The sequence below is a fragment of the Nesoenas mayeri genome, assembly GCF_963082525.1.
Source record: "Nesoenas mayeri genome assembly, chromosome: 6".
Classification (NCBI taxonomy): domain Eukaryota; kingdom Metazoa; phylum Chordata; class Aves; order Columbiformes; family Columbidae; genus Nesoenas; species Nesoenas mayeri.
In genome coordinates, this window is record NC_137545.1 from 41,728,988 (window position 1) to 41,741,856 (window position 12,869).

At 37.4% G+C, this 12,869-nt stretch overlaps 1 protein-coding gene across 2 annotated transcripts in view; it reads left to right on the forward strand.

The window, feature by feature from the left end:
• Window positions 1-12,869, forward strand: part of ACVR2A (activin A receptor type 2A) — a 61,592-nt gene that overhangs the window by 34,657 nt on the left and 14,066 nt on the right. The window contains exons 3-6 of one of the 2 annotated variants that reach the window (XM_080347343.1): window positions 278-485; window positions 2,737-2,846; window positions 4,186-4,340; window positions 12,132-12,155. In XM_080347343.1, the coding sequence (XP_080203469.1) occupies window positions 278-485; window positions 2,737-2,846; window positions 4,186-4,340; window positions 12,132-12,155 (497 nt within the window). The remainder of the gene's footprint in view (window positions 1-277; window positions 486-2,736; window positions 2,847-4,185; window positions 4,341-12,131; window positions 12,156-12,869) is intronic. The other variant, XM_080347344.1, reaches the window with a different exon arrangement.

The window sequence follows — 12,869 nt, forward strand, 5'->3', positions numbered from 1 at the left end:
GAAAAGTATTGCCTTAGCTTGTTTTTTTCTTCATTTCTTCAAATCTTGATAAGTTCTCCAAGTTGTTGTTTGACTTAACAGAAGAGCTTTGTTTTATGTTTCAACACTTGGAATGCTTAATGAACCTTAGATGTTTTCTTTCTTCATTAAAAAAGAGGGGAGAGAACGCCTTGTTGCAAGTGGCGTCCAATATTTTAATACCTCCTGGCTTTGACTGTTCATATGTCTCATCCTTCAGAATGCCATTTAATTGTGGTTTACTTTTCATTCCTAAAAGGTGCCATACTCGGCAGATCAGAAACACAAGAGTGTATCTACTACAACGCTAATTGGGAAAAGGATAAAACAAATCGCAGTGGTATTGAACCTTGTTATGGTGATAAAGATAAAAGACGACACTGTTTTGCTACTTGGAAGAATATTTCTGGATCAATTGAAATTGTGAAGCAAGGGTGCTGGCTGGATGACATCAATTGTTATGACAGGTGAGTGAGTTTTCCTACAGATTGTCTACTTTTACATTATTTTGCCTGTCCGTAATTTACACAACCTCTGTTTTGCAAACGGTACTTGGTACAAATGATACTACCCTAGTATGTGGATAGTTATCTTGGGTTTAGATGCACACACATGCTTGTTATCGGCTCACCCTTATTTAGGGACCTGACTTCATATAAGTACTTTATTTTGTTTCCAGAATAGCATATTTTAATCTCTTCTTACTTACTATATATTAAAAAAAAAATGTTTAATTTATTCTTTTTAGGCCAGTAATAATATAGTTTTTCAAATTATTTGTTATTGCCAAACAATGCAAATATAATTATTGAAACCAGAATGCAAAATTCTATAGGTCCCTCTTCCAAAGTCTCTGCGAGTGGGAAAATCAGCACATTGCATCTGCTTTTTACTTAAATGCTGAAGTATTTTGCTGATTTATTAAAAAACTCCCCTCGGTGGCATTTCATAGAGATGGAGATGTCGAATATTCTAAAATTGCAGTGATTTTTTTCTAACAGATGGTCTAGCAAGTACCTGTGAGCAGTAACAGCGGGAGCTGGGGCTTGGGAGATATTGGCTGAATAAAGGTCATGACTCTCTTAAGAAATGGTATTCTCGTTCTTTGAAGTTCTGTACTAAGTTTTATCTGACCAAAACTTATATTGTTTAGAAAGGGAGAGAATTTAGAAAATAAATACATTATAGATATTAATTAAAATTTATTTAGCAATTATTTTTAACAATATTTTAGAAAATGTTCCTCTTGTTTCTTAAATATTGACTGAATAGAGAAGTCATTACAGCCATTTGTACCAAATGAACTTTCCCCACACACTAAGATGTTTTCTCCTTTAATGACAGTTTAAAGGCAAGTTGAACAGTAATTCTGATGTATTTCTCAGAGAAGCAGCAAAGTATCTGCATGCCCGCTTGCACAGTGTGATTGAAATCAGCTGTGCTGGGAGGCAAAGAACAAATCTAAAGAAATCCTAGTTGTTGCTTTTAGTATCTAGTAACTCTAAGTCACTCAGGATGGGAAAATGGTGTTTCTTTTAATCCGTTCCTAGTTGTAGCTCTGCAGAAGAAGTTGGGGATTTACAGTTTCCGAACTAAATTTATTTCTGCCAAATGTTAAATTTCTAGAATGGAAATAGATTTTTATTGTTGTTTTTCAGTTTGGAAATGGGATTAGATTCTGTAGCATTGTTTCCCATGCATCTTTGAAAAATCTAAAAAAAATGGTATTAAATTCTGCCTTGAGCAAAGAAAAGAAATGGGAAGAAGAAATAAAATGCAGGAAGGATGGTCAGGAAATAGTTGAAAACTGAGTATAAATTTCTTTGGCTCTAAGACCTCGTTAACTGTAATTTCTCATAAGAATGCGTACTGCCATATTTGTCTAAAATATCCATTACACAGAATCTTATCTGTGGGAGCAAACAGTGTTTTCCTGACCAGGCAGTTACAGCTCTATGAACTCCAAACAGCAGCTGATTAAGAACATCAGAGAATAAATGTTTTGTGGCAGTTCCAGTACAGTGTAATTGTAGATGCTGGTTCTGTAAAATAACCTGATTCTTGAAGGTGAACCCAAAACTTTTTTGACAATCTTCAGCTGTTTTTAAATCCTCAGCTGTAATATTTCTGCAGGATTTTCAGATTTTTCTCTGCCTGCTCTCAGGTTGTTTCCTGCCTGACTCCTGGTTTTCTCTCCTGACGTGAATAGTTTCAGGTTATTCATTAATAGAACTTTTCCACAGTTAATTCACTGAGTGAAATGAGCCCTGTCCTGAGCATGAAGTCAGCAGGGAAAACTGCAGAAACTTTCCTCTTTTTTCTAAAATTAAAATAACTTTGAGTGTTCTCCTTCCCACTTACCTGCAGCCCTGTCCTGGAAGTTTGTGGCTAAACACCAGCTGTTCGATCATTTGTCCGTCCTGTTTAAATCCAGATCGTGAACTGTTCTTCAGTACTTTTGTCAGGTTTTGAAACGCAGCCTGTTGGTGGTTTTCTTTGCCTAAAAATGTGCTGGTTCGCTTGTAATATTTGTATAAAACAATGAACAGCATTTCAGTTTTTCTTCAGATTTAACTCTTATTTGAATAGTGTGTTATCCTGGATGATTTAGTGAAGATCACTTTAAATTTTAAATGTGATCATATGTTTTCTCTTGAACAACAAGATACCCCCACCCTGACTGAAGATAATTAAGCTTTGTATTTTTCTCTTTTATAGGAATGATTGCATAGAGAAGAAAGACAGCCCCGAAGTGTTTTTCTGTTGTTGTGAAGGCAACATGTGCAATGAACGTTTTTTCTACTTTCCAGAAATGGAGGTCACGCAACGTAAGTTAGTCTGACACAGTTACCAAGAACTGCTTAGCGGAGTTCAGAAATACTGAATATTGGGCATGTTCAGGAGATAAGACTTCTCCAGATGTTGTGGGCACTTTTCCCTGCCAGAGGTTTCGGATTCCCAGGTGTTAGAGCTCTGTGTGTTCACATAACGAGCCCAGAAAATTGCCAGCTCATTTCTTCAGTCGTGAAAGGTCTCTAGACCAGAAGTAATTGGAATTGATAAAAGCTACTTCAGCTCTTTCTAAGGGTGAGAAGGAAGGATAATCTGAAATAATAGGCCGTTTTAAGATACAGAACTTACCTTAATTGTATAGTTAAGCTTCTGTAAGTGTCTATAAATCACTAGGCTAAAAGCCATATCATCCTTATATCCGCGTACCAGCCTATGGATGCTGCTCTTCTTGAACCGATGCTCTCGCTGTTTCTTTAAACTAATTGGACCTTTGAGTTTCTCTGTAAATCGACACAATAACCTTTAAAAAGGGAGACAGAATTTCCTCCCAGGTTACAAAGAAAATCAGATAGCCAGACTTAACAAATAATTGTTTTAAAAACTAGTCACTAAAAGATGATTTGATTATTCTTGCATCTCTTCTTCCAGTCAAGAATCTAATCTTTGTTGGAAAACTGAATAATGTTAATAACTGAACTGAAAACAGCAAATGTCTTGTGTACCACATAGCCAGAGGAAGTTGTTTATGAGATGAAGTAACATTTTCTCTGAGATGAAAATAACCTTTGTTGACCCAAGAGATACTCTTGTCATTTTTGTCAGTGGCACTGCTCAGGCAATAATTGACATTTTTTGCACTCTCATTGCACTCTTTTGCCCCACGGCTCTGTGGCTGCTCCGGGGCCTTTCTGGGGGTCTTGGGGAAGCGTCTTCAGCCAGAGAACTGCTGCTGTCAGCACATCAACACCGCATAGACACGTTGGCTAATTAGTTCTGGCCTGGTTTACTAATTAATGACCTGCTATTGTATGCATTCCAAAGGCTAAACCTCTGTATTGATTCTTTTTTCGTTCATTAGGTGATGGCATTCTTGTGATTTTTTAAAATATGAACACCTCTTCCATACTGTAGATGGGCAGAGCTTAGAAGCAGAAAAAAAGATGTGCTGATAAATCTGGGGATCTAAGTTAGTTCTGCATTTTCCAAAATGCTGCTTTTTTAAATATGCCTGTTGATATTAGAGTACACTATTTAACCAAGTGGTGTTAGCCTGTTGTGCCAATTGCAAGGTTTTTTAGAAAACAGGGATTTGAAACATTTCAAGCACTGGATGTTTTTTTGTCTCTTAAGTTGTGCCCTTTGTTTATTTTCCAGCAACTTCCAATCCCGTTACACCGAAGCCACCTCTGTTCAATACCTTGCTTTATTCGCTGGTTCCTATAATGGGAATTGCAGTGATCGTGCTCTTTTCCTTTTGGATGTACAGACATCACAAGCTGGCGTATCCTCCGGTACTCGTTCCAACCCAAGTAAGTCACTGCTTTATGATTTTTGGCTTGCTGAATGGTAAAACCACTTTCTGAAGAGGAGAGAAAGGGGTGTCATGGCTGAAGTTTTCTGGTACTTTCTTCATTTAGAGATGCTAATGCTTGCTAGCTGCAAAAACAGAAAATTAAGCTTTACTTAAACACCCACTTCTAACTAAACTAAGGAAAATTTGGAGTGACCAAGCCACAGTATTGCTGTGGGAAGCTTGTACTCCCCTGTAGTTAAAAGGACTTTTTGTCTGAAAGTTGAGTGCAGCTGCGCTCAGGTTCTTGTGCTTTATGTAAAACGGAGCTTTAAACAAAAATAAAGGAGACCTGCCGATTCATAACAACAATTTACAGTGAATGGATAATAGGAACTAGTAGAAGCTTAGCTGGTCTTAAAACAGCACAGAACTGGGTTACGGGGATCATTTAAAGGGAATGTAAAGAAAATCTTCAGTTGGAGCATCATTCCAGGGCTTAGCTCAGTGTGTGGCCTCACTTGGATTTGTCATCTTCTTCCCCTTCCTTGTTTGTTTATTCATTTGTGTTTTGTCTTCAAATGTTTCAGTTTTAGAAGTGTTTGTGTTTGACTTAAAAAATATTATGAGATTGCGGTCTGTAAATTAGAAACGTCAACTGGCCATGTTACATGAAAACAAAGCTTTTTTGGCTGCATGTGCACAGTTCCTGCTGTTGTCAGGCTCCAGCTGGATTCTGGAGGTGTAATTACAATTAATACTAGAATACATCTTCCTTTAGTTATGTCTGGTAGGAATTGAACTTAAGCTTCCTACCTCAGCGCAGCAAGCACTCAGAATGTATTACTTCTCATACAATGATGATACCGTGATGCTATTTGTGATTACGTACAATTAAAACACTTACGTTTGGTAGGATAGCATTTAAAAAGGTTTTCCGTGTCTTTACTCTGTACTGCCAGTGTCTATGATATTTTTGTTTGACTTCAGATTGTTCCGGGCAGCAGGATTGCCTTTGGTGATAGATAAAATTGTTTTGGTTTCAGTTTCATAGTAATAGATAAGAAAAATTTGGGGGGAGGCAGTGGGCATATGTTCTTGCCAAATGAAAAGAACATAATTTAGAGGAAAGAAGTATGTTTGCTGTCCTTGCGGAAAGTATTGCAGATCCTCCAACTTCACGCAATCTGTTAGCATAATTATTTCATCCATCTCAGTTTTTATATATTTGGGACTTCACATCAACTTAGTAGTCTGCACTGTAAGATCAGATTCAGAACTGCTGATTGTGTGAAGGATTTCAGCATGTAATTTCCTTTCTAGACTTTATCCATTATTTTTTACATTTCTTGAAGTGCTAGAAAACCAAGCAAATGTTAAATACATGTGGGATATCAAGAACTCCCGTTTTTGTATTCTTCCTCCTTTTTTGTTGCAGTTCTTTTCTTGCATGTTTTTGTGTTTGGTACAGGAGTGGACACGTCATAAGTTTTTAATAAATAGGGTAATAACCTGTTTTGTTAATGCTCAGATTGTATCTGCTGGGATAAGTATACGTTGGTGCTTGAGTTGGTTATGGTGTAATAAGATTTTCTTATCTTGTGGTGAATAGGCATTAAGGTTTGATGTGGGAAGTCAGGAACAGCTACTTCTGCCTGAAAAACTAAATGAAATTATTATGGAAATAGAATGTATAAATATTCTCCCATATGCAGCAGAGCAGTATTTCCCACTTTAAATTTGATTAGAGCTGATTTGAACAGGAGGCAGAGGAAGCAGGAAGAGATGGAAAAGTATTAGTAATTGTATAACCATGAAACAAACATTTAAATATTTATGCAATTAAAATATTAAATATTAATATTATACTTAATAATTAGGGCATGAGTTTGTAGGCAAATGGATTCTTTTCTAAATCTTTCTGTAGCAAATGGTGGCACGGATAGATCAGACGTATAGGAGTTACTCGCTGGAAAACAGGGATTTGTGTGTGAGAGAAAGATAAAGGTTATCTCATTTTATTTGCTCTGTTCCCGGAAGGCATAGGGAGCGCGTAGGTTCAGTACGCCCTGGTACTAATCTTTCTTCCAGTAGAAATTAAAGGATAGATGAGGAATAAGCAAAAGATAAAAACGTGGAAACAGTGAAAAATGGGGCATTTTGGAAGAATGAGAAGACGGGAGATGTAAATAAAAAATCAGAGGACAAAAGGGAAATAAACTATTTGGAATATTTTAAAAAAAGAAAAGCTAGAGGAAATTTTTGAACCTGTATTGAAATATAAAGGACAAGTATCTGAAACAATGCAAACCACTTCATGTTCTTTTGAGAGTAAAATGGTTTGATGGTACATGCTCGGCTCAGGCGGTTCCTGCACCACCCGAGCTTGGTTCACAGCCGCCTGGATTCGCTTAACTTTATCTTCTCTTTGAATGTACAGATAATTATTTTAAAGCGTCACGTAGTAGCATTAGTTGGTATGTTCGGTTTTAAGACTGGAAAGCAGTAGATATTTTTGTTTGCTCCTTACATGTCTCGTTCTTCTTCCTACTAATACTCCCGGTAGCAATGTGGATGCGGATGGCAAGGAGATGATATTTTATGCTCATTTATTTTTTACATCTCTTGAGCTCGGGCCAGAGTTGTCAGTCAGAGCTAATTCCAACCGTGGTGTTACCACTCTGCCATCTGATAGATAGGACCATAACCTATTTTACGGCACAACTGACACAAGTAACACTTGTGTTTTTTATCGGTTCGAAGAACTGTGGCTCCGCGCGTTTTACATCTGAACTGTGCAAAAAGACATTAACCTCTTGTACTTTTTGTTGGGTGCCCAAGTTATGAATATCTCACTGGATCACAGAGTTGCTTTTTTTGTTTTGTGTTGTTTTTAAAATGAGAGTCATATGTTGAGAAGGTTGGAAAAAAGCTTTAGAGGTTCACATAATGTCACTTTTCTTCATAACCTATTTTTGCGCTTTCTTCGAAAACATTTGAAATTACTTGGGTCACAGACTCGTGATGTTTTTAATCTCTAAGCACAAGAAAGCCCTGATCTAGGCCTGTTTGGTGTTACCAGAGATTTAAACATTTGGAATGACCCCCTTAACCTGCTGCCGCCTGTTGGAGCGTCCATGGGTTGGTTCTAGGAACTCCCATTTCTTTCTCCTCAAAGAGAGGAGGGTGATGTAGTTCAAACAACCAACTACATCTTCTGCTTTTAACATCTTGTATGTCCTTTCCTTTAAGCTTTTCACCCACTATTCCCTGTATTAAGCACAATAATCTTTTATGTGCTTTGGTTTTGATTTTTTCTTTTAATCACATATGAATGATCCTCACTGGTCCTTATATATATGGAGACCATCCCTTGTCTTTGATCAAAGTCATGTGCTGTGTGAACCGAGAATTAAGAATAATTGAAGCACATGTAGCAAATAAAACCAGATACTGATCATTGCATCCCTCTGATCTCAAAAGTTTTTTGAGCATCACAGAATACTCTGTGATTTTTGGTGGATGGCAAAACCGTGACGATCTTTCTTCAGTGGATCTTTTCTTGAAGACACCCAAATATGAATAGATCTTTGTAGCTATGTCATGGGTTTATTTCATTTTCAGCTGTAAGAAATTAGAGTTGAGAACAGTATCACATGAGGTGAATAACGCTGGAGGAAAATCTGTAGCAGTGGCAAACACCAGGCACATTGTGAGCTACTGATTGCAGGTCTCATTGCATGTGGAGCCATGGAAAACCAAACTCTGAGTTGGAAACTAGTAAGAAAAGAACATGTAACGAAACTCAGGCTGCTTTTTGCTGCGGTTTTTGACCTCAGACATCTGGTCAGGGCCACCAGGCCTGTGCAAGGATTTCAGTGTGGAGATGGGTGTTACTTGAATGGTGTGATTTCTAATAGTTAGTAATGGGAAAATTCTGATGGTTGGCTTTAGAAAAGAGTTTCATGTATTGTTTTTATTCTCTAAATTAACTTTTAGCACATTAAATAATCTGCCTGGTGCACTGAAAGTTTCTGGGATAATCTTTATCTTTATTACAGTTGTCTGCCGGAGAAGAAAAGAGAAATTAAATCAAGTGTTCAGGTTTTTTTCCATTTTTCGTCCATTTTTGTTCTTGTTGTCGTTACAGACATTTTAATAGAAGCATCATAACAATTGAAAAATGAAGAATCAGAAAGAGAAGTGTTTTTACAAGAACTTATTCCAAACCTAGGGAGATTAATAGCGACTTGAAAATATATGGGGGAAATGGCAGGTGCTTATATGAAGTAGGACAAGAGATTGATCAACAAAGAGAAGCTGGAGCTCAGGAAGAACAAGGATTAAAGAAATAGATCAAGACTGATTTAAAGCTTGTTGCTTGCTAGGAAGGAGTTAAGGTTGGGTACCTATCAGTGGTTGCTGAATGATTAACATCTAATGAGTGGCAGTGTTGGTATTAAAAAGGAACAGCTGGAGGATCTCAGGATTTGGACTGCTCGATGTGTGAATGATTTTGCATTCTCTACTACTGCAGTCCATGTCTTCAGGACTAAGAAGAATTTCTTCTCTAATTGATTCCAATCAATAGCTGGAATGATGCAGGAGGAAGGTCCAGTGCCGTCCTTTGTGGTACTGTGAGGCTCAACCGCGATATGGTTGTTTAAAGGGAAGAAAGCCCACAAATATAGGGATGCTGTGAGAATGCACTGGGAGAGCTATCCTAGATAAGGAGTCTTTACATTTTTAGAATTCGTGGGCTATTATAATCCAAGTTGTTCCTTCTTTAACAGAGGGAAGATTTGTATGACAGATAATTGAAAACAAGTACATGAAGTGCTGCATCCTTTTTCCATGCTCAGTATACAACCAGACATCCAAAACTTTGGTTCTAAATCTTGAGAAGTTTATTTGTTTTTAAAGTACTTTCCTGAATTCTCAATTTGCTTTCAGAACAAGCTATCTCCATTTAAATAAACCATGAATTAACTATTTTTTTTAAATCTTCAAGAGGAGAGAAAATTCAAGTGCAGACTTATGGTGTCTTATCCTAAATGGCAGCCTAAAGGCAACTTGATAGTTAAAGTACAATTAAAATTTTTAAAAAGTTTCAAATGGATTTCTATAGTGAACTTCAAGTCGCTTTGTGCTTTTGCATTGATTCACGCAGGACATTGTGTTATAAGCTGCACACTTGCAATCCCGTACCTTATTCCTGGCTCATTAAAGCATTGGTTTAGTTTTAGGAGTGGGTTTGAGAGGCTGGTGCAAGACGATGTGGATCCATCTGCTAAAGCTGGATATCAGCAGCACTTTGTGTGTCTTCTCAGAAATGCTGGCTTGCCATATATGCATTTAACAGCTGACGAGACACCAAAGGCTTTTGCAGCTATATATTCCTTTATCTTGAATTTCTCTCTGTCTTCCATTCATCATAAACAGTAACATTCAATATCACATTATCAAGACCACATATAGATTATAATATTAGTGCTTTAAACACAGATGTCATATTGAGGGTACTAGTTAGGAACAAATGGAGAAATCAGTGCAATAAACTTGTAATCAAATAATTTGAGCTATAAAGATTTTGTTACATGTCTGAGGTTCAGAATATGGTTGTGGGTAGCCCAGATTTGGGAAAAGACCAGACTGCTTGGGTTTTTTGGTCTAATTGATTACAAATATCACCATCATTTCCCTAATCTCTGTTAAAACCTTTAGAAGTAGTTTTCAGGCACTATAAATAGGAAGTTAGTGTGTGTATATAGATTTCTGTAGATGATAGCTATTATTGAGGGGGTTCATAGCTCTCAATTCTTATTTCTGAGTCGTATTAATTCCTGAAAATAAGTAAGCACATATTTGCATTTCTGTAATCGCCTGATACTGCTTCAACTGGTGACTTGTGCATTTCTAGTGACAAGTCTGGGGTGGTGCGCTGGAGTCTGAAGGGAACGACGATGATTTGAAAATCAGAAGGTCTATGATGTGCGTAAATCCCTTTAAAAATGTTCACGCGTGTGTAATTTATTAGTGTTTGAGGGAAGCTGATCCCTTAAGAGAGCAGTAAGGGGCAGGGGAGAGGACTCTTCTTCCTCAGAGTTTCATGTTTGCAGTTTCTCATTATGGTAGGAACAAAAAGGTTGAATTTGTGATCTTTTTCCTTATTTCTGAGGAATTTACATAATGCTAAGGAGTTGGAGAATTTTAATAGCAAACAGGCCTGAAAAAATGACTAATAAATCTTTTACAGCCACTGGAAAGATGTTTGATTAAGCAATGCTTTTGAATTTTAGTTGTTGTTGTCCTTTGACTACTTGAGTTAGTAGGAATATGAGCACACAGAGATATTTCTATTACTCTGTTCCTATCAGAGTGAGTAATGCTTTTATTTCGCTTGACAAAAGGAATCTGGGGTGCTGGGAGGAGGAGCCTCTTTCATTCACTGTGCTCGTTGTTTGTGGAGTTGATGCTGTAAAATCGGGTTTGTAGTTTTTCTAAGTGTATGTGGAATAGCTGCCATTCCACAGGAACCAGCAGCTGAAAGAGACTTGAAGGAGAAGATGATCGGCTGCTCTGAAAACCTGTTTTAAGGGCTTGGTTTAAGGGTTAAACCTGGTTAATGGTTTGGAGCAACCAAGAGGAGGAGCGATCCTGTTGGGCTCCGGCGTTCTTTAGCGCTCTGTCACCGACAGCAAATTCTACTACGGTATTTATAAATCTGAGTCCCAGCTAATCTAGCCTTGAAGAAATACTTCAGCCCTTCTATTATTAATTATTCAGATAATGCTAAGTGCGTGCTAGACAGTTCTCAAGCACAGAGAAAAGCCTCTTGTTGGCCCCGGCGCTCGGTAGCATCCTGACAATGTTCAAGACAAAGGGTGAGGAAAAGGGTGATGGCTGTTACGTGGCAGCTGGATACTCCAAGTGCTTGGATTTCGTACTCTTGCAACATGTGTCTGATTAAATTATAAAGGAGAAAGCAAATAGCTGAGGGAAAAGTACAAGAGGAAGAAGGATGGTGTCGCGGAGCTGCTGTGCTTGGGTGGCAATGCGGTTCTTCAATAAAAAAGAGACAGAAGTAGCACAAACAAGCTCGTGTCGTTACAATGTGCTGAAAGTTACTGCGGGACTTGGCTTTTTAGAATGGATTTCATTGCGAGCCCATAAACTCATGTGACTGGTTTGAAGGAATCTTTAATACTGTCATCTCCCTTCATATATACAGGCTGTGGTGCTTTCAGGCTCGCTTGTTCCAGTTACACCTCTAGCACGCCAGATTTATTGATTCAATTTAGTTATACAGACCTAATATGTTATGACCTATTTGATTATAAGGTTCAGCTATAACTTAGCTGTTAAAAAGTGATGTTTTCTCCCAACTAGAACCAATTACAGTGTTTTAAGAAATCCAGCGCTGCCCTCTACTGTGCACTTGTCAGCATAACAAGAAATCAGTTTGCATAACTTGTGTTTGTCTAATTCCCTGCATGTGTTCATCTACTGTTCTGTAATAATGTAACTGTTAATATACTTATAATGAACAATTCTGGTTTTAATTATAAGATCAATTCAGCTAATGGTCAGTGTGATAATCTTTATTTTTGCCCATTTTCCTTTGCTAAAATATCAATGATGGACTTTTAAATGATCTATTGTTAGTACAAGAAACTGTTGCTATCCTCATAAATATTTTTGTTGTTAATTCACAAGCAATTTATTTTGTCTCTTATGAGCTGTTTTTTTCATCCCATTCTTGGTATAAATAGTAATTTCTTTTGCCTGTGTTTTTTCCCCTCTCTCCAAGCACGCCTTTCATATAATGATTGAGGTAAGATGCATTGATGTTTGTTCATGGTTATGGAACTTTCTGTGGACATGTAAGAAGTTGTTTTGGTATGAATTTTCTCCCTACTTTCAACAAGAAATTTGTAAGCATGCGTGGTTTAAAACATACAGATTTAGTCTGCTGTTCAGAGTTTTCTTAACGTTTCCTCTAATTTCTCAGGCTGTTCAGTTAAATATCTGCAGGGATTGATGATCAGATGTGCCAGGTGTGATCAGCTTGTGGTTCTTCATCTCCAGACAAGCTCGGGCTCCAGTCCTGAGCAATGGGATGGGATGGGGTTTGTGTGATTCAGGAGCTCGGAGGAATAAAATACCCAAGGGGAAAAAAATGTTCTTTCACTATTAAGTCTCTGCTTCAACTTTTTCACTGGTCAGAAGTTATTTTTACTTGTATTAAATTCCTGAGAGTTCATATGAAATTACAAGCAACTGAAAACTGTTAATTGAGAAACTTGGTCATTGTTGCCCAGCTTTGAAATTGAATGTTAAAAAAAAATCAGAGTTTGAGTTGTAATACGAATGCTCAGTTTGCGTTGTCTCTAAGAGCTGAAATCTCTTGGAAATTTAATTTAGAAGAGAATAGAATGGTGCTATTTCAATATTGTCCTGAATATCTTGCATCTATAAAGATGGATCAGAGTTCCTTTTATTTGTATTACAGTTTTGCTTCAAATGCCATAATTTCAGTTAGGGAAGA